This window comes from Trypanosoma brucei, chromosome 10, assembly GCF_000210295.1.
Source record: "Trypanosoma brucei gambiense DAL972 chromosome 10, complete sequence".
In the NCBI taxonomy this organism is placed as follows: domain Eukaryota; phylum Euglenozoa; class Kinetoplastea; order Trypanosomatida; family Trypanosomatidae; genus Trypanosoma; species Trypanosoma brucei.
In genome coordinates, this window is record NC_026743.1 from 312981 (window position 1) to 335870 (window position 22890).

Sequence of the window (22890 nt, forward strand, 5' to 3'; positions counted from 1 at the left end):
TCGGCGGGACCTCCCTCTGGCACCAGTGTTCAGACCGTGTGGCGGTTCACTACCTCATAGAGATACTCATACAAGGAAATATACTGTGGATAAGTTATGACATAGCCATCCATAGTTGTAACCAGGACTGATTCATGTTTTTACGCCAGTCCCGCAGGGTATACCGCCAGTCAGAGGGTTCTGACACCACGACCGCATCCCCAGCGCTATCCACGTAGCGAAGGGAAAGTTCCTCAGCGCCTACTTGTTCGTCATCATCAATATCAAGTGGAAACAACAGGACGTGGTCAAGACCATTGTCCTTTAGCGCTTCCTTCACTCTCCAAACGATGCCGCTAAGCCGTGTGCGCCGACGGATGGGCTTCAGAGCAACACTCATCGGAAGTGCAAGTAAACCATCACACACGTCTGACACAATGGACGTTCTGCTGCAAGAGACATCAATGTCGCTCCGTACTATGTAAAGAGATATTGGTATGGTGTATATCGCCGTATTCATTCCTCGGTTTGGGTCCCCTACAGAGCTGCTATAACTACAGCTCATGCTCCTTCCGTCTGAGTTCCGAAAATCCAACCTCAAGGGCGGGTGCGCCGCGAACTCGGCGCGGCGGGCGGCCACAGCAGCGGCATCTGCCGCCATACGAACAATCTCCGCCGCGAGCTTGCTCGGTTGAAGTACCGTACTTTCTGGGCGGTGCGGCTTACAACATGAAAGCTCCGCCAATTTATCGATGGTTTTCGTAACAGCGGTGGAATCGTGTGAAAAGTTCCCCGACTCAAACCTTAGCCCCGTTACTTGGGCCAGCTGGCCCGGTGCCCGCGTCATTTGCAGTTCATCAGGAGGGTAAGGAAATTGATCAGCGCGGCTGCTGCCCCCTTGAGCAAACATATGGCGACATTTCTCGGTGTAAGACCTTGCATACAGCTCGTTCAACTCTGCACGTAGCCGCTTGCTTTCTTCTTCACGGGCTTTCTGGGCTTCGCGCACCGCTCTAAGTTTGCGCTGCCGACGCAAGTAACTGAAGTATATCTTTTTGCGCAGGATGGCCTCTAAGGTTTGTGTAGAATATCCTCGGCAGCGGCCGACTAACATATGCAGTCCTCCTGAATTTTCGCACTCTTTATCAGCCTCCCCTTCCATTTCCTGTCGTTTCGCAGTCCGATTCGCTTCTAAAGTGATAACGCACTCCGTGGTCCGTGATTTCTCAGTTAATGACGATGCCATCGGGCTCTGCGACACCTCCAACGACCTTGCCTCCAGCAACTCAGACATTGATTTGGATCCCGCGTCGACACCACTGAGTGGCTCAGCAAACAGAGCTAGCTGCCCCATAACTGACAGGCCATCCGACACACGACTGCGCCGAAGGCCTGGTGTAGAGTTCCTGTGTTTATGGGGCGATGACACAAGCGTGAAGTTCTCCCCGTCTTTCCAATCCACACGCACAACTTCACCATCGTAGCCCTCGCACAGACTCAACCTGGAAAAAGCCTCCGCATGGCGTAGCCATGGTATTCGGGAAATCTTTGCATTTATCATCTCTTGAGTGAAGGTATCAAACGCGTCTGTGCCACCTGGGTCTGCAATGTCGCTGGCGGCACCCTGACTTGTTAAGCGTCGCGAAGACGCAGGAGTTGAGTAGCCCGATCGCTCCGATATGTGGAGTACATCATATCGTCGCTCCACGGGCATTAGGCTGCTAACCAGCTCCTCGTATGAGCCTGCTACCCGGCTTGCAAGTGGCGATGACGTTGTCGGAATAGCTGCTGCGAGGGGAAATATATCGTCCATTTCCCCACCGCTTCCTATTCGACAACATAAGCGGTTGACTCTGTTGGTTTGAGTAGCGATACCGTTGGTGGCCCATAAGTCACAAACCTCTGCTGCTGAAAGCCGCGATGGAGGGGGTGTTGTCGCAGGCGTAGGGCAACGAGAGGGGTTGAAAATAAAAAACTCGCGAAGTAATTGCGCCGCTGAAGGGCGTTCCATCGGATCCATGACAAGCATCCGCTCCACCAAAACCACCACAAGCTGATGCAGAGTTTTTTCTTGTCGAGTAAAAGCATCGCCGTATTGTGATTCCAACAAATGCAGTTGTTTTGGTGTAAAAGTGTGCTCACAATGCAGCGCCTCTCTGTCGTATTGCCCTTCTGTAACGACATGAATTTGGGCGAGCACATTGTCAGCAGCAAATGGGAGTTTCATGCAGTAAAGTTCGTAAGTAAGTACCCCAAGTGCCCATATATCAGCCCCAAACGAATATGGCTCACCAAGACAGAGCTCTGGACAAAGGTAAAACGGTGTGCCGATGAAGGTAACAAGCTTTGGATCCGTAGGGCTGACGACCTTGCTAACACCAAAGTCACCGATCTTCACCACATCGCTCTCCGTCAGGTACACATTAGCCGGCTTCACGTCACGGTGAATGATGCCACACTCATGTAGGTGAGCGAGCCCATCAAGGCATTGCCGAACCAAATCCACAATGCGGAAGGATTCAATCCATTGCTGATGCTCTTCGCTGGGAGACTTATCCCCCCTAGATGTAGTCTTCCATGCATTCCGGCGCCCACTGGATCTCGACCCACAACGCATGGATGCATCTCCTCCACCGCTACAGACACTCCTCCGTTTCTCGTTGGAGCCGGATCTACTCCCACAAACCCCACTGCCGCGAAGAAGCAAAGATAGGTCGCCCCCTGCCATGTACTCAGTAACGAGGCAAAGCTGCTGTTCATCATCCACAAAGCTGTCGACGTACTGCAGAACGTTTGTATGTCGTAAGTTCTTGAGAATGGCAACCTCGTTCATCGCATGGGCAACCTCGTCGTCGGAGATGGCTTTCAATTGTATTACCTTTACCGCGACCAACTGTCCGTACCACTCACTCCCCGGAAGCGTGTCGTGGCTGAGAAAAACACTACCGAAGCTTCCACTGCCGATCTGTTGGCCACGTGGAAAACGCCTCCATCCTGAGAGATGATGACTTTGAGCTCCGTTGCCCATTTGTGGAGTGGATTGAGTGGTACACGCATCCCAAGGGGCTCGGCTTGTCATTCCAAACTAGCGTGGATTGGCAGGGCAGGTTCAGCTGAGCCCCTCTTCCCGTACCTTATATATATATATATATATATATGTGGTGCGCCATCAAAATATGGGAGGAAATTCGATGGGATGAGATTAGAAAGAAAAGATATAGGCCAATGGATTGTCAAAACGGCGTACATTCGTAAACAAGTGCGTCTATACATTTACCCACTCTCGTGCCGTATGTTTTCAGCACTTCACACATCCGGTGCGCCGCGATAAGGGGAGGTGGGAAGACCTTAATTTGCAACAGCCGCCTAGCCTCCGTTAATTTTCTCACCCCCAACGGCCAACACAGCACCATTAATTAAATGCGCAACAAATCGAAGTGAATAGAAAAGAAATATAAAACCGCAAATAAATGTCCAGGCTTCTGGAACCTACGAACATAAGACCTTAACCTCCCCCAATGGTTCTGGCCGTTGAGCACGACTGCAAATAAACAAACGCAGCGCACAGGTCCACGCACAAAGCAACCACGCGCCTCATTCCGTTTCCGTATAATTTCCCTACTAACCAAGTTAAATCACCTTCATCTGAAGCTCACGATGTGTTATAAAGACTGGGGCACGATGAACATGGCGAAATACCACGAAGAGACAAACCGCTCCGTACGAGCCTTCTCCTGTCCTTTATGTCACCGTATGGTCATCATTCATCAAAAAAAAACGATCCAGCCTTTCTTCTTTCCAGGGTAGACAACTACAAGTGACGGCATAATGTAGCATCTGTTCTCTATCGCCTATATCAAAACAAAACACAACGATGAAAATAATAATAATAATACGGAGGTAACGGCACCAACAACAATACAATAGGACAAATAGACAGACCAGTATATATGAATGCATCCAGTTGTCAAATGCATACGTATATATTGTTAAATAAATTACCTAACTTTACCTCCAGAGGCGATTTTATCGACGTCCTCGATCTTACCCCAACATGTCGGTCTTACCCTAAAAGATTCAGTGATATATATATATATATATATATATATATATAGGTAGATAGGTAGGTAGGTAGATGCACATGTGGCACGGACCCGCCTTACGGCTAAGGGACGCGCATCCCACTTATTTTAAAGCTCCTTTTCTTTATTTTTTACTTGTTTTGTTCTCCTCCCTTTGCTGCTACGTTGTATCAACACTGTTACCATCAGCATCATCGCCGTTGGACACCCCCCCCCCACCCTGTGCCGCGTAATTTTGACCAGAGAAGGCAGCTCTTACTTCGTGTTACGCTCGGCACTCCTCCTTCTTACAGGGTCCCAGGCTGTCTCGGAAAGTAGCTTTTAACTTCTTCTCACCCCCCCCCGCATCTCTGGAAGAAATGAAAACAAAACAAAAAAGGAACACAATAAAATAATTTTTCTCTGAAAGGAAAAAAAAAACGAAAGAAACAAAAATGAAATTCATACGGAATAAGTATCTATTAGATGGGGAGATAGCATGGCGATTACAATTTGCTCGGGTACCGTTTCGCATACTCCGGTTTTAAAACAAAGACGTGACGGTAGTTCCTGTACCTGTCATTCACCTCGAAGCCGTAACCAACCACGTATCTAGTTGGTGCAGTCAGGCAAACAAATTCGGGCTTAAAGTCCACAACGCGACCACCGGGCTTGTCCACAAGTACGCACACCTTCAAACTGGCAGGTCGGTACTCCCGGCGGATCTTCTCCACCAAAAGCTTCATTGTACGCCCCGTGTCGGCAATGTCTTCCATAATAAGTACATGTTTCCCCGTTAATTCAGTGAAGCGCAGGTTATCCAGCACCTGCACGGTGCCACTGCTTTTCGTGGTTCCCCTGTATGAAGTAATGCGTATAAAGTCCACAACGTTAGGTAGCCCACAGTCTCCAAGGTAACGAACCATGTCTGCCGTGAAAATATAACTGCCCTTCAGGACAGAAATAATAATTAGTGGATTTTCATCGGTGATCGGGGCCAATGCGCTATTACCCTTATTGTGGGTATCGCGGTGCTTAAGTGTCTTGTAAGCGTTGGCAAGCGTCTGTGCCATTTCCTTCATGCTTCGGTGAATTGTGCTCTCCGTGGCGACAACACTTTCCGCCATGGGATATGATCTGCCATCAACCGTAACATTTCCGTCAGCATCCCTGCCAACAACGTTCGGTTTGAGAGGATGGCCCGAGTGCATTATCGAAATTTACTGCGGTGTGCTGAATAGGTACAATTTTAGTCTGATTCAAGTATCGCAACTAAAGTGAGTACCTACTTGTTTCGCACCTTCTGTTATAAACAATACGCCGGTCTTCCAGTTTTTCTTTCTTGAAACAAAAACTTACCTTGTAGAGAACTGTTCGTCTCCAGTTCGCCTTCCTTATACACAAAGACGGGTAAACTCTTCTCAATAGTAAATCGGGTTAACAAAGCCCCTTCACGTCATAAATGAGAAACAAAAAAAAGAAGATGGTAAGACACAAATAAAACCGACAACATGGTGAGCAAATAAAGAAAGACAATAATTCTCAGCACCGTGACCAATTATAATACTGTTCAAGAGGTCATATTATTGAAAAATATGTGGGCTGTGATGCAGTAAAGGTAACTGCAGCACTCTCCCAACAAGGGTTTCTAAAGACTACATCGCCATGAACCCGTAATTGCTCACAACAGCAGAGGAACACATATATATTATCTCAAAAATAAGGAAATATCAAAATATGGCAAAAAAACATTTAAAACCCTCTAGAAAATTGTTTAGAAAAAGATAGAGAGAGAAAGGGAGCTATCATCGTCGAGCACACAAAGCAACGACAACACTTCACACACGATGGTGGTATATTGCCTCGGAGAGATGCAAACGGAGCTTGAAGTAGGAATTATATGCACCGTTGGAATTAGTCTCACCCACTCGTAAGCATCCTCATGACTCATCCATCCTCAACTCCTCAAGTGAGGCACAACACCACCGACCAGGACTCACAGGGCAAAAAAGCAAGTGATTGACAAGCAACTGTTACCAGTACACCACCATCAACCACCGAGGTCGACACACATTACAGGAACAACGGTAATGTTATCCATCGCTTCGTTCATCGCTACGCTCCATGTGTTACACGGGAAAGAACTCTCCTCTCTTCTCATACCGGTTTCTTTATTAGCTATTCTTTACATCCTTTTCCCATTCATTCATCCCTTATGCTCACATATCTTCCCCAAGTATGATCATTGTGAAACAAGCGTAGGGGAAATAACAAAACAAGCACAAGGCACAAGAGCTACCTGCTTACACAGGTAACATTAAATAGGGAGGAAGCATGGGAAAGAACAAATTTACGTACGGGTAATTGCACCACAGAACCCCGTTGCCTCCCACCATCAGCACATCAGCGACCGCACTTACCGCTTGGCTTCTCCAGCGGCCTTCCTCCGCTCAAGTTCCTTTCCCCATGTTTCATACACGCTCGGTTTTAGGATTACAACATCACGCACCTCACGGTATGATTGGTCGTAATCCAACCCGTAGCCAACCACGAACACATTAGGAACATCTGCCACAACGTATTCCGCAGTGAAAGGTATTTTACGCCCACCGGGTTTGTCGATAGCCACGAGGGTTTTAATGCTCGCGGGTTCGCTCTTTTTCAAGCTGTCCACCACTTCCCTCAATGTCAGCGCAGTATCAAGTATATCCTCCAAAACAAGGACATGTTTTCCGCGGATGTCACAAAGACCGTCAGCCTTCACGTCAACTCGACCACAACTTTTAGTATCGTGACCATATGACGAGGCCCGCAGGAATTCCACACGTGTGGGGACGCCAAAATCACCAAGAATGCGAACCATGTCAGCAGTGAAGACGAAGCTGCCTCTCAATACAGACACAATTACCAGAGGATTTTCAAGTGGTTTCAAATTGCAGTTGCTGTAGTCATCGGCAATACGCTGCGCCACACCGCGCATGCGAGTGTGTAGTTCTGCCTCTGTAAAGAGGACACTCGTTGCGAAGTCGTATTTGCAAGCTGGTTCCATTCTTCCTGCTTTTCTTTCCAGAATATCTCACGCGAGCTTTATGATATCTCTTGTGAAACCTTGTTACCGCAGAAGGAAAAGAAGATGCTAACATTGCACGATAATTGGGTTAGGTTCAAGGCAGTGGACTACCAGGCACTGCATGATACCTGTGGGAACGGCCGCATTCACGTCAATATTGCCAGATTAAACAGAGACGGAGGAAAAAAAAAATGAGAGGAGGGTGGAGGGAGAGGAACGTAACCATCTGGAGGCAAACGATCATCCAAGCAAACAGCGAGCAAGGAAGTTACTGCCATATTTTCCAGTCCCTTCTCTGAGTCTGCCTAATCACGTGGGATGTTAATACAACACGATAATTTGTAAGCTATTAAGAATATGGAATTCGTTAACATCATACGCTTTGGTGCCCTCTTGTTCTACCGCTCTCGCGGACTTCCCGTTCCCACGACGTTTCCACGTTTCGGCTATTTCGTTTAGCGGAAGTGAACAGATTTTCGTTGAAACTTCCGGCGCCGCTCACTGAACGGGTCCGTTCTCTAGCGCTACCATCCTGTCGTCGCTCTGGCTGAACCCCGTAAAGCTCCTCGCGGTGGACATAATGTCTCCGAACCCAAACCCAAAAGGCAAATGAAAGGACCGTACAAATGGTTAAAACGATGCGATGGTCTCGGCTGTACATTTCCTGTTGCTCCCGCATCTTCACTAAGGCCTCCCGACTAATCTGTAGCGAACCAAGCTGCATCTTTCCGTGCACCTGCGAGAGCTGGAGTGCCTTTTCGTGATAATCGAACACCATTGTTCGGAAGCATTTGTCCACTTCATAATGAAAATTTTCATAGACCACCCGCAACTGACGAACTTGTTGCTCACGCTGCTTCAAGAGGGTTTCGAGTTCCGTGTTGGTCATTGCCCGGTAGGTTTCAATAGTGGGTCTCACAGCGGCACTCCCGCCGCTACCGCGCTTTGCGGACCCGCTCCAGCCTTCATCCTCAGCCGTTCCCGTGTGCCTTGTTCTCATGGACTCAAGCCTCTCATTCTCTTCGCCGAGACCGGCCGTAAAGGAGGCGGAGGAAAACCCTGCAGGGGTCGTTGAGCTGAGCAGTGGCAAACCACATCGCCGAAACATTCCCCCGTTTTTCCTATTTCACCCTCCGATCAATTCGGTTCCACAGTCTTTCGTAGTTAGCGACACTTTTGTTACCCGTAACAATGTGCGCACTCCTCGTCAAGCGATAGAGGAGGTTTGACGGTTTCCACAGGAACCAAGTTTGAACACAACAGCTCGCACCTCGTGCGGTGACGGCGGTAATAAAAATAATAATGTGCGATAATCATTATGTTGAGAAAAGTAAATAAGGGCATGCATATATAAATCGATACAGATACACACATTAGTGTATCTCACGTGAGGAAGAGCGCAGAAAGAAATTAGATCTTTAGGATGGCCCACAATGGGGGAGGAACAGTTTAATAAATCGCCGTTAACATCGTTACCTTGCTCGCACTCTTTTCTCGCTGTTTCCCCCGCCAAACCCACAATCTGTGAGGTCGACGGAGATTCCGTTGCTTGCTTTCCGCACTACAGTCCTTCCTTCGTTTTGTTTGTGTACCTTCCCCTCCATTCGTAATGTACCTTATAGATTGCGCAATGCTCACCCATTTCATATTGCCCCTTTCACTTACCTGTCCCATTCCTCTTATGTAACCCACCGCACCCATCTCTCCTATAAATTTAGGCGGTAAGGTTTCTTCCAATAGGTGTGAGCTCCGGGTTGAAAGAAAAAAAGGGAAGACACAACACAATGACTCTTAAAGGGAAATGACGACATATATTCGTGTTCACACGTGTAGAAAACCATTGAAAGGGGAAACAACCGCAGTTACCCAACGAGACGAAAAAGTTCCGACTCCACATCCCATTGTAGAGAAACCTAGTGTCTCGCTACGTGACATGAAGTGGGAATACGCGAATAACACACAGATACACACAAATGTCGTGCATTCAGTTTCCAGTGGGGAGACATGTTGAAAACAAACCACGTTTGTTTCTGTTTGATCGTCCTTGACATCCCTGGTCGCATTTAATTCGTCGCACGGGAAACGCAAGCAGGCCGAAAACCAAGGGAGGAAAGGGACTGCTGTTGCTCCTGCTTGTAGCTGCGGCACTTAATGCTTATTTATTTATTAGCTGCACTCCATCTCCACCATGACGACGCATGCATACACTATTCGGTTTCGTCGCAGAAACCATTGCGGTCCCAACAGAATGGTGAAGGAAGAATTAAAAAGAGAAACAGATTCGAAACTCAAACTTGGACTTAAACGTTAACAACTCGAGCGGGGAGTGGAAGCATTACGCTCGTAGTTGTTGTCATGTATGTGTGTTTGCTCATCCCTTCCTACATCTTTCCTTTCCTTCCCCTTTAACATTCACTGAAACTATGACTCCGCCCACAGGAACCGGATGAAATGTATTGACCTGATCCCCTCATGCGCCCTCCTAAAGGAAACTTACACGAATGCCATCACCTCCAACGAAATAAATTAGTAGTCGTCGCCCTTAGAAAGGATTTCCTTTGCGGTAGGTTTCAAAATAAGAGTATGCTCCAGTTGAGCAGTGTAGCAGCCACGTATGTCACAGAGGGGTGGGTATTTGTTCACTGCACCAGCCTCCACCAACTGGTTCAAATTCAGCAGATGCCTGTCGTGCCCGTCACGATCCAACCACTTTCTCGCGAAGGCCAGCGTGTTGTATGTTTTATGAATGTGCCTTAGCAACTGCTGCGCCTTGTCCGAACGTACCTGTGTCTTTTCGCCCCCTGGTACCATCATGTAATGCGAGCATTCCATGTCCTCCTGCACGAACCCACGACCAGTGGAGCCGAATGTCTCGATAGCGAACAACTCGCCTTCTTCCATGCGTGTCGCCTCTCCACCACGTACAATCGGCACCGACTTTCCCCCATGAATGACATATGGCGCAATGGTATGCCCCGAGAGGTTTCGTATACTCTTCACGGGGTACACCTTCCCATTCAGTTCCACTTCATAGGACTCCATTACCTCCTGAATTGCCGCCCCAACATCACACAGTCGTACATCGATGCCAGCCTGCTTAACACCCTCATATGTCGCCTCCTTAACCGCGTTGAGCAAAGGCTCGTACTCGTCCTTGAAAGCAACCGTCCAGGCGCAGTCAATAATTCTACCGTTAATCTGAGTCCCAAAGTCCACTTTCATAACATCGTCATACGTCAACACGCATTTATCACCAGTGTTCGGTGTGTAATGAGCAGCGACGTGATTGAGCGAGCAACCTGTTGGAAACGCCTGACCGCGATTAAGGCCATCCTTCTCAATAAGTTCCTCCAGCTTCTTTTCAATGCGGTCAGTCATGCTGAGGAGAGAAATACCGGGCTTTATGAAGCTTTGGGCGTAGCGGCGCACCTGTCGATGCACTTCGGCCGCATACCGCAGGTCCTGCACCTGTTCCTCAGTCGCGTGCTCCATTGCACGTTTCTCCTCGCTGCTGTAGCGGTACGCATTAACCTCACCAGGATGCTCACAAATGATACCGACAGGAAAGTTGCCCCTCGCAAACTGCTGACTGACGGGAATAGTAGGTTCCGGCCACGTCTGCCGCTTCATTCCTTCCGCCACTTGTGGGTACGGGTTGTCGGGGTGGTCAGCGGTGCTGACAACCTTCGGGTCGCTGGCGTCATTGTTGTCATTCGCTTCCCCATTGCTCTCCTGCTTACTCGTTCGTTGCTTTCCTTTTTGTGCCTTTTTGTTAGCGTCACCACCTTGTTTGTCTTTGCTCACTTGAACCTCTTGCAACGCTTTGGCCAGTTGTGCATCGAAATCAGCTTCATCATCCTTGCATTTCTTACCGCCCTGTTGCTTCTTTGAGCCCGCTCCCCCGCCTTTAGGTGGCATGCACGCGGTCCTTTTCCTCTTTGGAATGTGCTGAGCCAGTGTCGGCGTGTAGTCGGCAGTTTATGTGTGGAGTAAAGCATTACAAAGAAAGTAGAAAGAAAGAAAAAGTGCGAGTTAATGCACATACACACAAAACTTATGAATATAAAACTAAATCGCGCGGGACTGGGTTTTTTATCGGCAACAATGCAAAAGCAAAATGTCAAAGAGCGGAGAGCATACGGTGAAGACAAGGCGGCAACCACACGATGTGCACACACTGACACATAGTATGGATCGCTCAACATGCGCATACAAAAAAAGAGGAAGAAAGAAAGAGAGAGAGAGAGAGCAACCAAACAAAACCAAATAAAAGAAGATGGGGCAACATATAAATATACTCAAAAGCTGCACACCCCGATCCTTTTCCCTCTCCATATCGGAGACATTAAGTGGCATCGCTCGCATCCATCACGAGCACATACACCGCACACGAGAGTTTTCAGTGTTTCCCTACCCACAAACACGTATATTGGAGGGTAACAGAGGAAAGATTGTTTTTATCCGTTTATTTAAATCCCCAGTATCACCACGGTCGGTCTCCCTCCTGTGGTTTTTGCTCGGGTAGTAAGAGAGGGAAAGGGAAAGAGGTAGTGAAAATATTCAGCGTTGGACTGAAGTACATAGGTAAAGAAAGAGAGGAAGAAGAGCAGTTGACGGACATTCGTGAATTTCCCACGCTTTTTCATTCCCTTCCCTCCCATCCGCGTACCCCACCCCCATTCGTTACTATTATTGCTGTTTCTCCGTGACTTCTAGTTGGCCGGAATATATTCATATTTTTAAAAACCTAATGCACCTGACATTTTGTTTTTTTGTTTACCTTTTCCACAGCGTTTTTAACGACACCCCTTCTTTCCTGTTTTTCTCTTGCCCATTCTTCATGATCTCGCTTAGCCCCGGTATAAATAAAGCAACAAGAAACAAGTAAAAAAAACTAGCAATAACAATATCAGACAGTACTGATGGTACAAGAAGGAAAATTCATTGAACTTTACTCAGGGCGTCTTCTTCTCGTATGTGTCGCTCCCTTTGTCAACAGACACCCCAAAGACTTCGATGTAGTTCACCGTTGGAAGTTCATAAAAATGCTTAGGTTCTGTGCTACTTACATAAATTTTCTTGACGACGCTCAGCTCACCCCCGATAACTGCGATAAGGGCAACGGCTGTGTCATTTTCTTCGCCATTTGAGTCTTTCACAGGTTTTAGCGTCAGCAGCAGCGTCGGGTACTTGGCCAGCGCCACATACGAAAGCGTATATGGGTCGAACGCGCTCATCCACCGCTTGAAATCTCCCGGGTTATCGCACTCCCGGGACGCCGAGGCTACGTCAAAGCTCTTGCCACTGCAACCATACGCCATCTTCCTTTGCACAAAGTTGAGATCATCAATGAGACTCGTGCGGCCCTTCGCCCGAAGTTTTTCCATCTGCTGAGGATCGAGGGTTATAAAGTAGGCATGAACGGGACCATCATGCTTGATGATACAATCTCTTCCGACACCGGAGGGGACGGGTTTCTTCGTCTCGGCATCTACAAAACGGGCAGTGTAGGCCACAACATTCGCGTTCTTGCTGCGCTCGATGTACAGGAAAGTATCGGGATGGTCCTCCGTGAAGCGATCACCGCGTTTGCCTATGCGATCCCGCAAAAGGCGGTTGAAGGTTGTGGAGTCTTTGCCGTGTGTTGTAAACAAAGCCTGAGCAATCGCTGCGGCGCTCTTATGTTCCACCATTATCCCACCTTAGTCAGTAACCTTTACCAAACCCCCAAGGAACAGGAATTTTTTTAAAGCTAATGTATATATATGTATGTACCTGCGCCTTGTGAGTTAATTCTCAGCGCAGGGGTGTTGCAGCAGTGGCAGTGCAACAACAGAAGAAAAGGGATTCAACAGAAGAGGGAACGGCGAGGGGGTAAATCACGGGGCGCGTATCCCGCTAAGAGCGTCAGTAAATGAATAGCAACGTCGCTGTGGCCCGTCCCACAGGAGTCGGAGCCGTGATTAGTTATATAAGCGCAAGCTCCTTTCTGATGTCGGCGGCGGCCAGTTGCACCTGTTACCATTTGACGGGGAAGGTAAAGCACCGCAAGCACACACAGACGTGAGTATCAGAAAGGTGGAAGGTGGATGGAGAAAAATGTGTTAGGCAAAATAACTCGCTGACACATAACCAGTGCAACGTTATGTAACAGACTTTTCCCCAGCCACTCCTAGAACAACAGCGCACTGTGAACGGATAGAGAAGGAACTTGAACGCTAAGTGGGCCCCACGGCATCCGTGTTCGCACCTACACTTATACCTACACACACACACATATATATATATATATATATATGCTACAAGATCATCGCAACGAAAAATAATAACATACGCAGAATCTGCGGGAGTAATCATCACCATCCTTTGACACCACGTTCATCCATCTCCTCCCTAACGCATTGACAGTTATATCGAAAAGCCAACAAACACCCGCGGAAATTTACTTGTTGTACGGTAGACGGGGTCGCTTGCCATAACCATCAGTCTTCACGTAGCGTGCGCCAAACGAGAATTGTTTTGGTCTCCGCCCATACGCATGACCATTCTGCTGCCGCTCTCGCACAAGTTTTTCCTGCGCGTAAAAGTGCCGCCAGTCGTGCGGTCGGTGTTGAAACGGTTTTGTGTGGTTATCTGACACGTTTTGTATGAACCAGTCGTTGAACTCCCAACACGCCTCACTCATTGCCCGCCGTAGGTGTCCAACCCGCCCAAGACATGAATCCAGAGCCCGACTCTCCCGCTCACAGGTCTCTTTTCCCGCCTTCGCCATACACAACCGAAGTGCCATCGTCTCGGATTGGCACATCGTCAACTGTTCCTCTCCACTGAGGCCAATGAGTTTCGCTTGTGTGAATACCGGTGAGCCACTGTGGGACGGGGAGGAATCAATCTCACCGCGACCCGCACGCCTTACGCCCAAATTGTCAAAAGTTGTACCACGTCCAAAGTTAATAAGATTCGTCGGGTTGATGTAGTCGTAGGCGTTTGTGGGTTTCAAACCATATTGGTTCACACCACTGTCATGCTGTCGACTCTTAAAAACAACGGGGGTGAGACGGTATGCAAAGAATATGTCGGACGACTTCATGGAGCTTATTCGCTAGCTATATCCACCTCTAGTGCACTCGTACGGCACACGCATACACACACAAAGGCAATCGCGTTTCTTTGGCTTATTTTGCTTCGCTACCCCTCCACTCTGAAAAAAAAAAAAATTCCACCTTCCTTGCGACACAGCTTCCTGTATCTCCAAGTGCTTTCCCTTTTCCACTGCTACAGCCACTTACACCTGATCTGTGAAAAAGAGGAAAAAAAAAACTACAACACTAATCCAGAGCCCCGTGACGCAACAAGTCGGTGCGGTTAGAAGAAAGAAAATAAAGAAATGGGTGAAGGGAAAAGTCAATAACTCTTGAACACCTTTGGAGTCCGAATTGCGCAACAAACATTAACCGGGATTCTATCCTTCCCCCCCCCCCCTCAATGCATATAGCGGGGGGAGTTCGGAGTCTCCTTAAACAAGCAAAGTAACTGAATGCCACTGAAAATATCCACAATAGGGGCAAATGTTCATATATGAGAGAAGCAATTAAAAAAGGCACAATAGAAAGCGCAATAAACGAGAAGACACGTTGCCGCAAGAACACCCCGCTGACACGAAACCAAACGGCGACTATACATCCAACCGGTGTGAAACCACACCAGATCAGATATATATGTCTACAGATAAACAACAACACAAGTTGGGTACAAGTCCTTCAATTTCTCTCTGCCATTGTGAAAAGTCAGTCCGCATATTTCATTATAACAGCAACGTCGGTCGCGTCGTCACGTGGAAGGGATGGTCCGTGAGGTAGAAAGTAGGAAACCATGACCCGAAACCGCGGGAAAGGAAGTGCAGAAAACAACCCATAATAACAACGTCTGCCACCGCTTGCCTATGAACATGGAACCCACGGTAATAATAATAATAATAATAATAATAATAATTGAATTTCGACCGTCTCAACCATGTTTCTTCTACATATAAACCACAAGGACACTCAACAGCAAATGGCAACACGCGCATCGCAACAAACCACCGTTTCATTACCACATAAGTAAAGGCAATAGGAGCTGTATACAGTAGCACCACGTCAAGTAGCAGCAACAGCAAAAAAAAAAAGCAGTAGGACCCTAACGGACAGAACGAGGGTGCGGGTTGCACTCCGGTCCAAAGGAGGAGTGCGTCATTTTTATCCTGAATTCAAAAATGGTACAAAAGACGGAGTGAATCATGGCCCGATTCTCACAACGCCTTTGCTAACTGGTAACATGCTCAGCGACTTTTTCGCACTCCTTCACAATACTACGAGGATTTCAGGATTTAAAAAAATTGATGCTCCCTGCACCTCAGGCTTCCCTACTGGTCGTGCCATCACAACCCGTCCCGCACCACTTTGCAATACGCTCGAGTGCTCTTCACTAACAACGAGATTATTCTGTTGCGAGAAGCTTCTATTGAAAAATAAACATTGATCATCTGGCATCCGTGCTTTCATCCCCTCCCCCACTAACACGTTCTTTAGGAGTAGCAGCTGATGAGAAATTCAGTACGGCTTCCGGATTTGTACTGGAGTTCGGTGAAACCTCCGCATTCGCAGGGTCCCGGGATCCCGACCCCGTGCTGTCAGTGCTAGGCTCCCGCACCACCCGCGAGAGGCGACCGAGTCGGAGTAACAAGTTATGCATTATATTGTTCAACAATAATTCCCTCTGATCCACCGGCGCCAAGGCTTTCGAGCCAAGTTGTGCGTTCCTTGCTTCTTGCACGACATGTACAATAGCGGTCTTCATCTCGCTGTACAACGACTCCACCTGAGCCTCTCTTTCCTCTAGGAGCAGAGATTTCTGTGCCACAATGCTTCGCAGCCGTGCAATCGACTTCTGGCTCGCTGACCCTTGCGTTTTTTGGGAGTCGCAACATCCGGCAGGTGCTGAAGTTAGGGAACAAGTTTCTCGCGTACCACATTCTCTCTGTGGAGTGTACGGCACACTCGGGGATTTTTGTACACTACATTCATCGCTGCAGCTCCGCAGAAATTTGAGTCCCGTTTCATGCAGATACCCCCGCTCCTGTGCAAGGAGCTCCTGGTATTCGCGCAGCTGAAGCCGGACAGCCCTGATCTGCTCGTGGTTGCTTGTCCTCTCCACCTGCAACATACTTATCGTGTCCCGCATGGCGTTTTGCTGAGCCTCCGCCTCTTCTAAGGTGTGGCGCCACTTGCTGAGCTCCTCCCGTGCACCATTCAGCGTTTCCTGGGCAGCTTGTATTTCACTTTCATAGGACTCCCGCTGCCACTGTATCTCATTTTGCAGCCGTTCCTTCTGTTGATTACACCTCTCGAGATTTTGCTTGATCCGTTCGGTCTCTTGGGCGGCACCCACTTGCTCCCGAACCAACTGCTCCCTATCGGCAACTAGTCCGTCGTGAGCCTCCTGCAGTTGCTTGACCTCAAGCTGTAGCGCCTCCACTTGCTCATTGAGCTGCTGAACGCGGCGGTTGTGCATTTGTTCTGCATTTTGAGTTGTATCGGCCGCTTGACGAAGGCGCTCCTTCAGTTCGTCGCAACACCCCTGAAGTTCACAATTCTTCCGTCGTACGTGATCTACCTCTTCTTGTAGAGCTGCTTTACGTGGTTCGAGAGCAGCAATACGCATTTCGGCAGCCCGCAGAGCTGCGGCGGCTTCCTCGACCTGAAGGGTGCTCGAAGATTCCAACTCACATAACTTTCCATTTAAGCGTTGGGCATCACTTTCTTGCTGTGTTGCTCGCATACGCAACCGCTCCAACTCGGTTTCAGCAACGGACAACTGCGCCTTCAACGAATCCAATTGGGCCTGTTGCTCTTTGCAGGATTCTCCCAACTTCGTGTTGGCTTCCCGTAGCTCCTCCACAGTTGCAGTGAGGGCGTCTGCCTGTCGACGGAAGGCTTCTTCAGCTGTACGGTTTCGCTGGGTCAACAACTGTACTTCCTGCGTGGCATCAAGCAGCTGAGACTCCAGGGAGTCCCGTTCCGTTTCGGCACGCTCAAGACGGGGAATAACGCGATCAAGACTTGACTTGGTTGACCGCAGCTGTTTCTCCAAGTCTTCGCGCGAACACTTGCACTGGTCAACCTCCTCCAATGCTGCTGCGAGTTTCTGCTCCGTTAGTTCGAGTAGTTCACGAGAGGTGTGCGTCTTTTCCCTTAGCGCCTCCTGAAGCCGAACAACCTCCCGTCGCTGTTCGTCCTCAACATCTGCTGCTGTTTTCTTCAGTTCGTAAAATAGGTGCAGGACGTTTGCGTTCTCAGTTTTCACGAGTTCCATCTTGTGTAAAGAGTTTGCATACTCGACCTTGACCACCTCCATCTCATGCTGTGTGGCGTCAAGTTTTTCATGTAACTTTCTTATAACCTTGCTGTGCTCCTCCTTATTGGAACAAAGTTCAGACTCAACTCTTTCTGAAGAGGCTTTGAATGTAGCAACTTCCTGCTGAAGTTCAGTAATTTGACGTAGCAGACCTTGTCGCTCCACCTCCGCACCCTCAACAACGGCCATGAAGTCTTCGCACTGCCGCTCACCCTCGATCATAGCATCACTGGCTGCTCGCTCAATAACATCGCAACGACTAAGCAATTTACGTTGGAAGTTTACGTGGTGCCGTACAAGGTATTCATGCGCGTCCAAAACAGCCCTAAACAGATATTGCACAACGAGAGGTATTGTCAGCACCTTCTCGGCAAAGAGGTCTTCGACAACGTTATGCTTCAGCGTGGTATGATCCAGCTCCGCAGTGTGTACCTCTTTCTCAGAGCCTCCATTCTCGCTGTGCAAACTTGACTGTTCTTCCCTTTGCAGTTCAACACGATTTCTCGTCACATCCAGCAACATTTGACAATCCTCAACGCGCAACTCGGCTTCATTACTATCATCAAGTGGAACCACGCCATCATCTACGTGACAACTCTTGTTGCATTTAGACTGCTTACGGCAGATCACCAAGTTACCCATGCCGATATCATCGGGAATGTCCCCACTAAAATTACAGTACGATAAACCATTTAAGTTCCCATAATCAACCCTTTCACCATTTTCTCGATCCTCGGTCATATCAACAAAAGACCGACACACAACGCCGATTGCTTCCAGGGAATCAGTTTGCACCCGCGAGGACACCTTTTCAGAACCCTTCAATACATCAACAGAGTGACTACCATTTCCGACAACCTCCTTGTGAGAAATGCAGCATTCCGCTTCTTTAACACCGCAGTCAGCGGTCTCTAAATTTATACAAGGTAAACAACTATCTGCACCCAAAAAAGATCTAACACTACCAACACTACTTGAAGTAGCAGCAACAAAAACAGTACCACCACAATATCCACAAGTTCCACCTGCCAACTGTGTTACATTAGCTAATTCCACTTGCTGCCTTTCTTCCAGTTCACGAAGTTCTTCTTTTAACTGATCGTTACAAGCTTGGAGAGCATTAAGGCGTTCAAAAATGGCATCATCCGATTCGTTACCTGTGCGGCACGCTTCAAGTTCTTCAAGAAACTTCGCCTCCTGCTCAGCCTTGTATTCCTCCAATTTCTGTCTGAGAAGTTCATCATGCTCAGCGATACGGTCAGCTGCCTCCTGTGTCACATTAGCTAATTCCACTTGCTGCCTTTCTTCCAGTTCACGAAGTTCTTCTTTTAACTGATCGTTACAAGCTTGGAGAGCATTAAGGCGTTCAAAAATGGCATCATCCGATTCGTTACCTGTGCGGCACGCTTCAAGTTCTTCAAGAAACTTCGCCTCCTGCTCAGCCTTGTATTCCTCCAATTTCTGTCTGAGAAGTTCATCATGCTCAGCGATACGGTCAGCTGCCTCCTGTGTCACATTAGCTAATTCCACTTGCTGCCTTTCTTCCAGTTCACGAAGTTCTTCTTTTAACTGATCGTTACAAGCTTGGAGAGCATTAAGGCGTTCAAGAATGGCATCATCCGATTCGTTACCTGTGCGGCACGCTTCAAGTTCTTCAAGAAACTTCGCCTCCTGCTCAGCCTTGTATTCCTCCAATTTCTGTCTGAGAAGTTCATCATGCTCAGCGATACGGTCAGCTGCCTCCTGTGTCACATTAGCTAATTCCACTTGCTGCCTTTCTTCCAGTTCACGAAGTTCTTCTTTTAACTGATCGTTACAAGCTTGGAGAGCATTAAGGCGTTCAAAAATGGCATCATCCGATTCGTTACCTGTGCGGCACGCTTCAAGTTCTTCAAGAAACTTCGCCTCCTGCTCAGCCTTGTATTCCTCCAATTTCTGTCTGAGAAGTTCATCATGCTCAGCGATACGGTCAGCTGCCTCCTGTGTCACATTAGCTAATTCCACTTGCTGCCTTTCTTCCAGTTCACGAAGTTCTTCTTTTAACTGATCGTTACAAGCTTGGAGAGCATTAAGGCGTTCAAAAATGGCATCATCCGATTCGTTACCTGTGCGGCACGCTTCAAGTTCTTCAAGAAACTTCGCCTCCTGCTCAGCCTTGTATTCCTCCAATTTCTGTCTGAGAAGTTCATCATGCTCAGCGATACGGTCAGCTGCCTCCTGTGTCACATTAGCTAATTCCACTTGCTGCCTTTCTTCCAGTTCACGAAGTTCTTCTTTTAACTGATCGTTACAAGCTTGGAGAGCATTAAGGCGTTCAAAAATGGCATCATCCGATTCGTTACCTGTGCGGCACGCTTCAAGTTCTTCAAGAAACTTCGCCTCCTGCTCAGCCTTGTATTCCTCCAATTTCTGTCTGAGAAGTTCATCATGCTCAGCGATACGGTCAGCTGCCTCCTGTGTCACATTAGCTAATTCCACTTGCTGCCTTTCTTCCAGTTCACGAAGTTCTTCTTTTAACTGATCGTTACAAGCTTGGAGAGCATTAAGGCGTTCAAAAATGGCATCATCCGATTCGTTACCTGTGCGGCACGCTTCAAGTTCTTCAAGAAACTTCGCCTCCTGCTCAGCCTTGTATTCCTCCAATTTCTGTCTGAGAAGTTCATCATGCTCAGCGATACGGTCAGCTGCCTCCTGTGTCACATTAGCTAATTCCACTTGCTGCCTTTCTTCCAGTTCACGAAGTTCTTCTTTTAACTGATCGTTACAAGCTTGGAGAGCATTAAGGCGTTCAAAAATGGCATCATCCGATTCGTTACCTGTGCGGCACGCTTCAAGTTCTTCAAGAAACTTCGCCTCCTGCTCAGCCTTGTATTCCTCCAATTTCTGTCTGAGAAGTTCATCATGCTCAGCGATACGGTCAGCTGCCTCCTGTGTCACATTAGCTAATTCCACTTGCTGCCTTTCTTCCAGTTCACGAAGTTCTTCTTTTAACTGATCGTTACAAGCTTGGAGAGCATTAAGGCGTTCAAAAATGGCATCATCCGATTCGTTACCTGTGCGGCACGCTTCAAGTTCTTCAAGAAACTTCGCCTCCTGCTCAGCCTTGTATTCCTCCAATTTCTGTCTGAGAAGTTCATCATGCTCAGCGATACGGTCAGCTGCCTCCTGTGTCACATTAGCTAATTCCACTTGCTGCCTTTCTTCCAGTTCACGAAGTTCTTCTTTTAACTGATCGTTACAAGCTTGGAGAGCATTAAGGCGTTCAAAAATGGCATCATCCGATTCGTTACCTGTGCGGCACGCTTCAAGTTCTTCAAGAAACTTCGCCTCCTGCTCAGCCTTGTATTCCTCCAATTTCTGTCTGAGAAGTTCATCATGCTCAGCGATACGGTCAGCTGCCTCCTGTGTCACATTAGCTAATTCCACTTGCTGCCTTTCTTCCAGTTCACGAAGTTCTTCTTTTAACTGATCGTTACAAGCTTGGAGAGCATTAAGGCGTTCAAAAATGGCATCATCCGATTCGTTACCTGTGCGGCACGCTTCAAGTTCTTCAAGAAACTTCGCCTCCTGCTCAGCCTTGTATTCCTCCAATTTCTGTCTGAGAAGCTCATCATGCTCAGCGATACGGTCAGCTGCCTCCTGTGTCACATTAGCTAATTCCACTTGCTGCCTTTCTTCCAGTTCACGAAGTTCTTCTTTTAACTGATCGTTACAAGCTTGGAGAGCATTAAGGCGTTCAAAAATGGCATCATCCGATTCGTTACCTGTGCGGCACGCTTCAAGTTCTTCAAGAAACTTCGCCTCCTGCTCAGCCTTGTATTCCTCCAATTTCTGTCTGAGAAGCTCATCATTCTCAGCGATACGGTGACGCAACGAGTCTACCTCTCTTGCTGCATCAGCTCTTTCACTTTCAAGTTGTTGTTGCAAGCTGGAAATGCACATCTCAAGCTCCTTAACACGAAGTGCCATTCCGGTTTCAACGCATACAGAAGGTGTCACAGAGTCTTCCACACCAAATACAACAGCATCATCATCGTCCTCCACTCTTGGTTGAGAGGCCTCACCTTGTATAACCATTTTAGCAAAAGGATTCAAAGGAATACCGGCGGTACTACTATTGTTTTCAGTTTCCTGTGTACTCTCAAGTGTGTGGATACGGTCTTGTAACTCACTTAGCTCCCTGATCATCGCTTTTTCGGCACGCTTCCGTTGTTTTATTTCCTCTTGCTTCTGCTGCTCTGGTTTTTCTTTACATTCCAGTTCTTTTTTTACCTTGTTGTAGGCAACGGTACTGTCCTCGTTTATTTTCCGCTCGCGTGTTAATTCCTGCTCGAGGTTTTTTATGCACTGGTGAGCGGCTTCTACTTCCTTTTTACTCACATCTACTTGTACGCCAAGCTCTGAGTTTGCTGCTTCTAGTTGCAAAATACGTTCTTTGCACTTCGTTTCGTTCTCCTTGATCGTATCGCCTTCGTTCTGTATTGTTACCACTTCGCCTCTAAGGGCATTGTTATCATCTTTTAGTTTTTGCAGTTCTTTCGCTTTGAGTTCGAGAAGAATATGCAACTCCATTATTTGAGTTTTGAGACTGTCGTTCTGCTCATTAACGCTTTCGAGTCGGAGTTGCAATTCCCTGTCGCGCTCCTGCAGTGCTTCTTGAAGACTTTGCAACTCTTCTTCCTTTTGCAGTTGCCTTGCATTCGCCTCGGTCACACCCTTCAACTCATTTGTTAGCACATCGATTTCAGATTCTTGGTTTCGAAGTTGAGCGCTCAGTTGCTCTATTTGTTGGTGCTGTATCTCCATTGTTTTGTGTAGCGTAGCTACATCTTTGTTATACGATAACTGCTTGAAGTCTTCATCATCACCATCCACACAGCTGACGGAAGGTCCACACATCGTTAACAACGCCACGTGGTGCAACTCCTCGGGTTCCGCGGGTGTTGACTCCGGAAATAACGATTTGTCGGTGGGAGCGCACCACTCCGCCAACTTTGTTGTGGGTATGTTGCACTCCTTTGCTGTGATATTATCGTCCTGTGGCAAATGACTACTACCACTACTACCCATATTTTGTTTATGGGCTTTGGAAGGCTCCTCTGATGTAGTGATGAGGGGAGAATGAAGTTTCCCCTGCAGCGGCATCCATTGTTCTCCTTGAAGGTACCTTTTGAATATAATATATCCCTGGCGTCTTAACTGCTCGAATTTCTCGGGTGAGTGGCTCAAAATCTCTGCGCGCCGGGCTTCCATCATCGCGCGCCCGCGGTCCATATAAGTCTTCCTCGTTTCCTCATCCATCGTGGCGAAAGGCCCATCCATCCCTCGCTGTGACGACCACGCGGATGGGTAAGCGAATGTAATCTTGTTTCTTAAAGCGCAAAA

The 22890-nt window shown here is 47.9% G+C and overlaps 9 protein-coding genes across 9 annotated transcripts; all 9 read right to left on the bottom strand.

Annotated features, from left to right (window-relative positions):
- Positions 1–94: 94 nt before the first annotated feature.
- Positions 95–3058, bottom strand: TbgDal_X1580 (serine/threonine-protein kinase, putative; the record flags this gene model as incomplete). Its single annotated transcript, XM_011779041.1, has 1 exon — positions 95–3058. The coding sequence occupies one exon, from the start codon at positions 3056–3058 to the stop codon at positions 95–97; it is 2964 nt and encodes a 987-aa protein (XP_011777343.1).
- Positions 3059–4546: 1488 nt separating this feature from the next.
- TbgDal_X1590 (hypoxanthine-guanine phosphoribosyltransferase,putative) lies at positions 4547–5251 on the bottom strand (the record flags this gene model as incomplete). The annotated part of the gene is made up of 1 exon (XM_011779042.1): positions 4547–5251. The coding sequence occupies one exon, from the start codon at positions 5249–5251 to the stop codon at positions 4547–4549; it is 705 nt and encodes a 234-aa protein (XP_011777344.1).
- Positions 5252–6456: 1205 nt separating this feature from the next.
- TbgDal_X1600 (hypoxanthine-guanine phosphoribosyltransferase,putative) lies at positions 6457–7089 on the bottom strand (the record flags this gene model as incomplete). The annotated part of the gene is made up of 1 exon (XM_011779043.1): positions 6457–7089. The coding sequence occupies one exon, from the start codon at positions 7087–7089 to the stop codon at positions 6457–6459; it is 633 nt and encodes a 210-aa protein (XP_011777345.1).
- A 394-nt stretch (positions 7090–7483) lies between these two features.
- Positions 7484–8218, bottom strand: TbgDal_X1610 (hypothetical protein, conserved; the record flags this gene model as incomplete). Its single annotated transcript, XM_011779044.1, has 1 exon — positions 7484–8218. The coding sequence occupies one exon, from the start codon at positions 8216–8218 to the stop codon at positions 7484–7486; it is 735 nt and encodes a 244-aa protein (XP_011777346.1).
- A 1418-nt stretch (positions 8219–9636) lies between these two features.
- On the bottom strand, positions 9637–11028 carry TbgDal_X1620 (metallo-peptidase, Clan MG, Family M24; the record flags this gene model as incomplete). The annotated part of the gene is made up of 1 exon (XM_011779045.1): positions 9637–11028. The coding sequence occupies one exon, from the start codon at positions 11026–11028 to the stop codon at positions 9637–9639; it is 1392 nt and encodes a 463-aa protein (XP_011777347.1).
- Positions 11029–12065: 1037 nt separating this feature from the next.
- On the bottom strand, positions 12066–12803 carry TbgDal_X1630 (hypothetical protein, conserved; the record flags this gene model as incomplete). Its single annotated transcript, XM_011779046.1, has 1 exon — positions 12066–12803. One exon carries the CDS (start codon positions 12801–12803, stop codon positions 12066–12068), a length of 738 nt encoding a protein of 245 aa, XP_011777348.1.
- Positions 12804–13128: 325 nt separating this feature from the next.
- Positions 13129–13473, bottom strand: TbgDal_X1640 (hypothetical protein, unlikely; the record flags this gene model as incomplete). The annotated part of the gene is made up of 1 exon (XM_011779047.1): positions 13129–13473. One exon carries the CDS (start codon positions 13471–13473, stop codon positions 13129–13131), a length of 345 nt encoding a protein of 114 aa, XP_011777349.1.
- Positions 13474–13552: 79 nt separating this feature from the next.
- TbgDal_X1650 (hypothetical protein, conserved) lies at positions 13553–14200 on the bottom strand (the record flags this gene model as incomplete). The annotated part of the gene is made up of 1 exon (XM_011779048.1): positions 13553–14200. The coding sequence occupies one exon, from the start codon at positions 14198–14200 to the stop codon at positions 13553–13555; it is 648 nt and encodes a 215-aa protein (XP_011777350.1).
- A 1430-nt stretch (positions 14201–15630) lies between these two features.
- Positions 15631–22827, bottom strand: TbgDal_X1660 (hypothetical protein, conserved; the record flags this gene model as incomplete). The annotated part of the gene is made up of 1 exon (XM_011779049.1): positions 15631–22827. The coding sequence occupies one exon, from the start codon at positions 22825–22827 to the stop codon at positions 15631–15633; it is 7197 nt and encodes a 2398-aa protein (XP_011777351.1).
- Between the last annotated feature and the right edge of the window lie 63 nt (positions 22828–22890).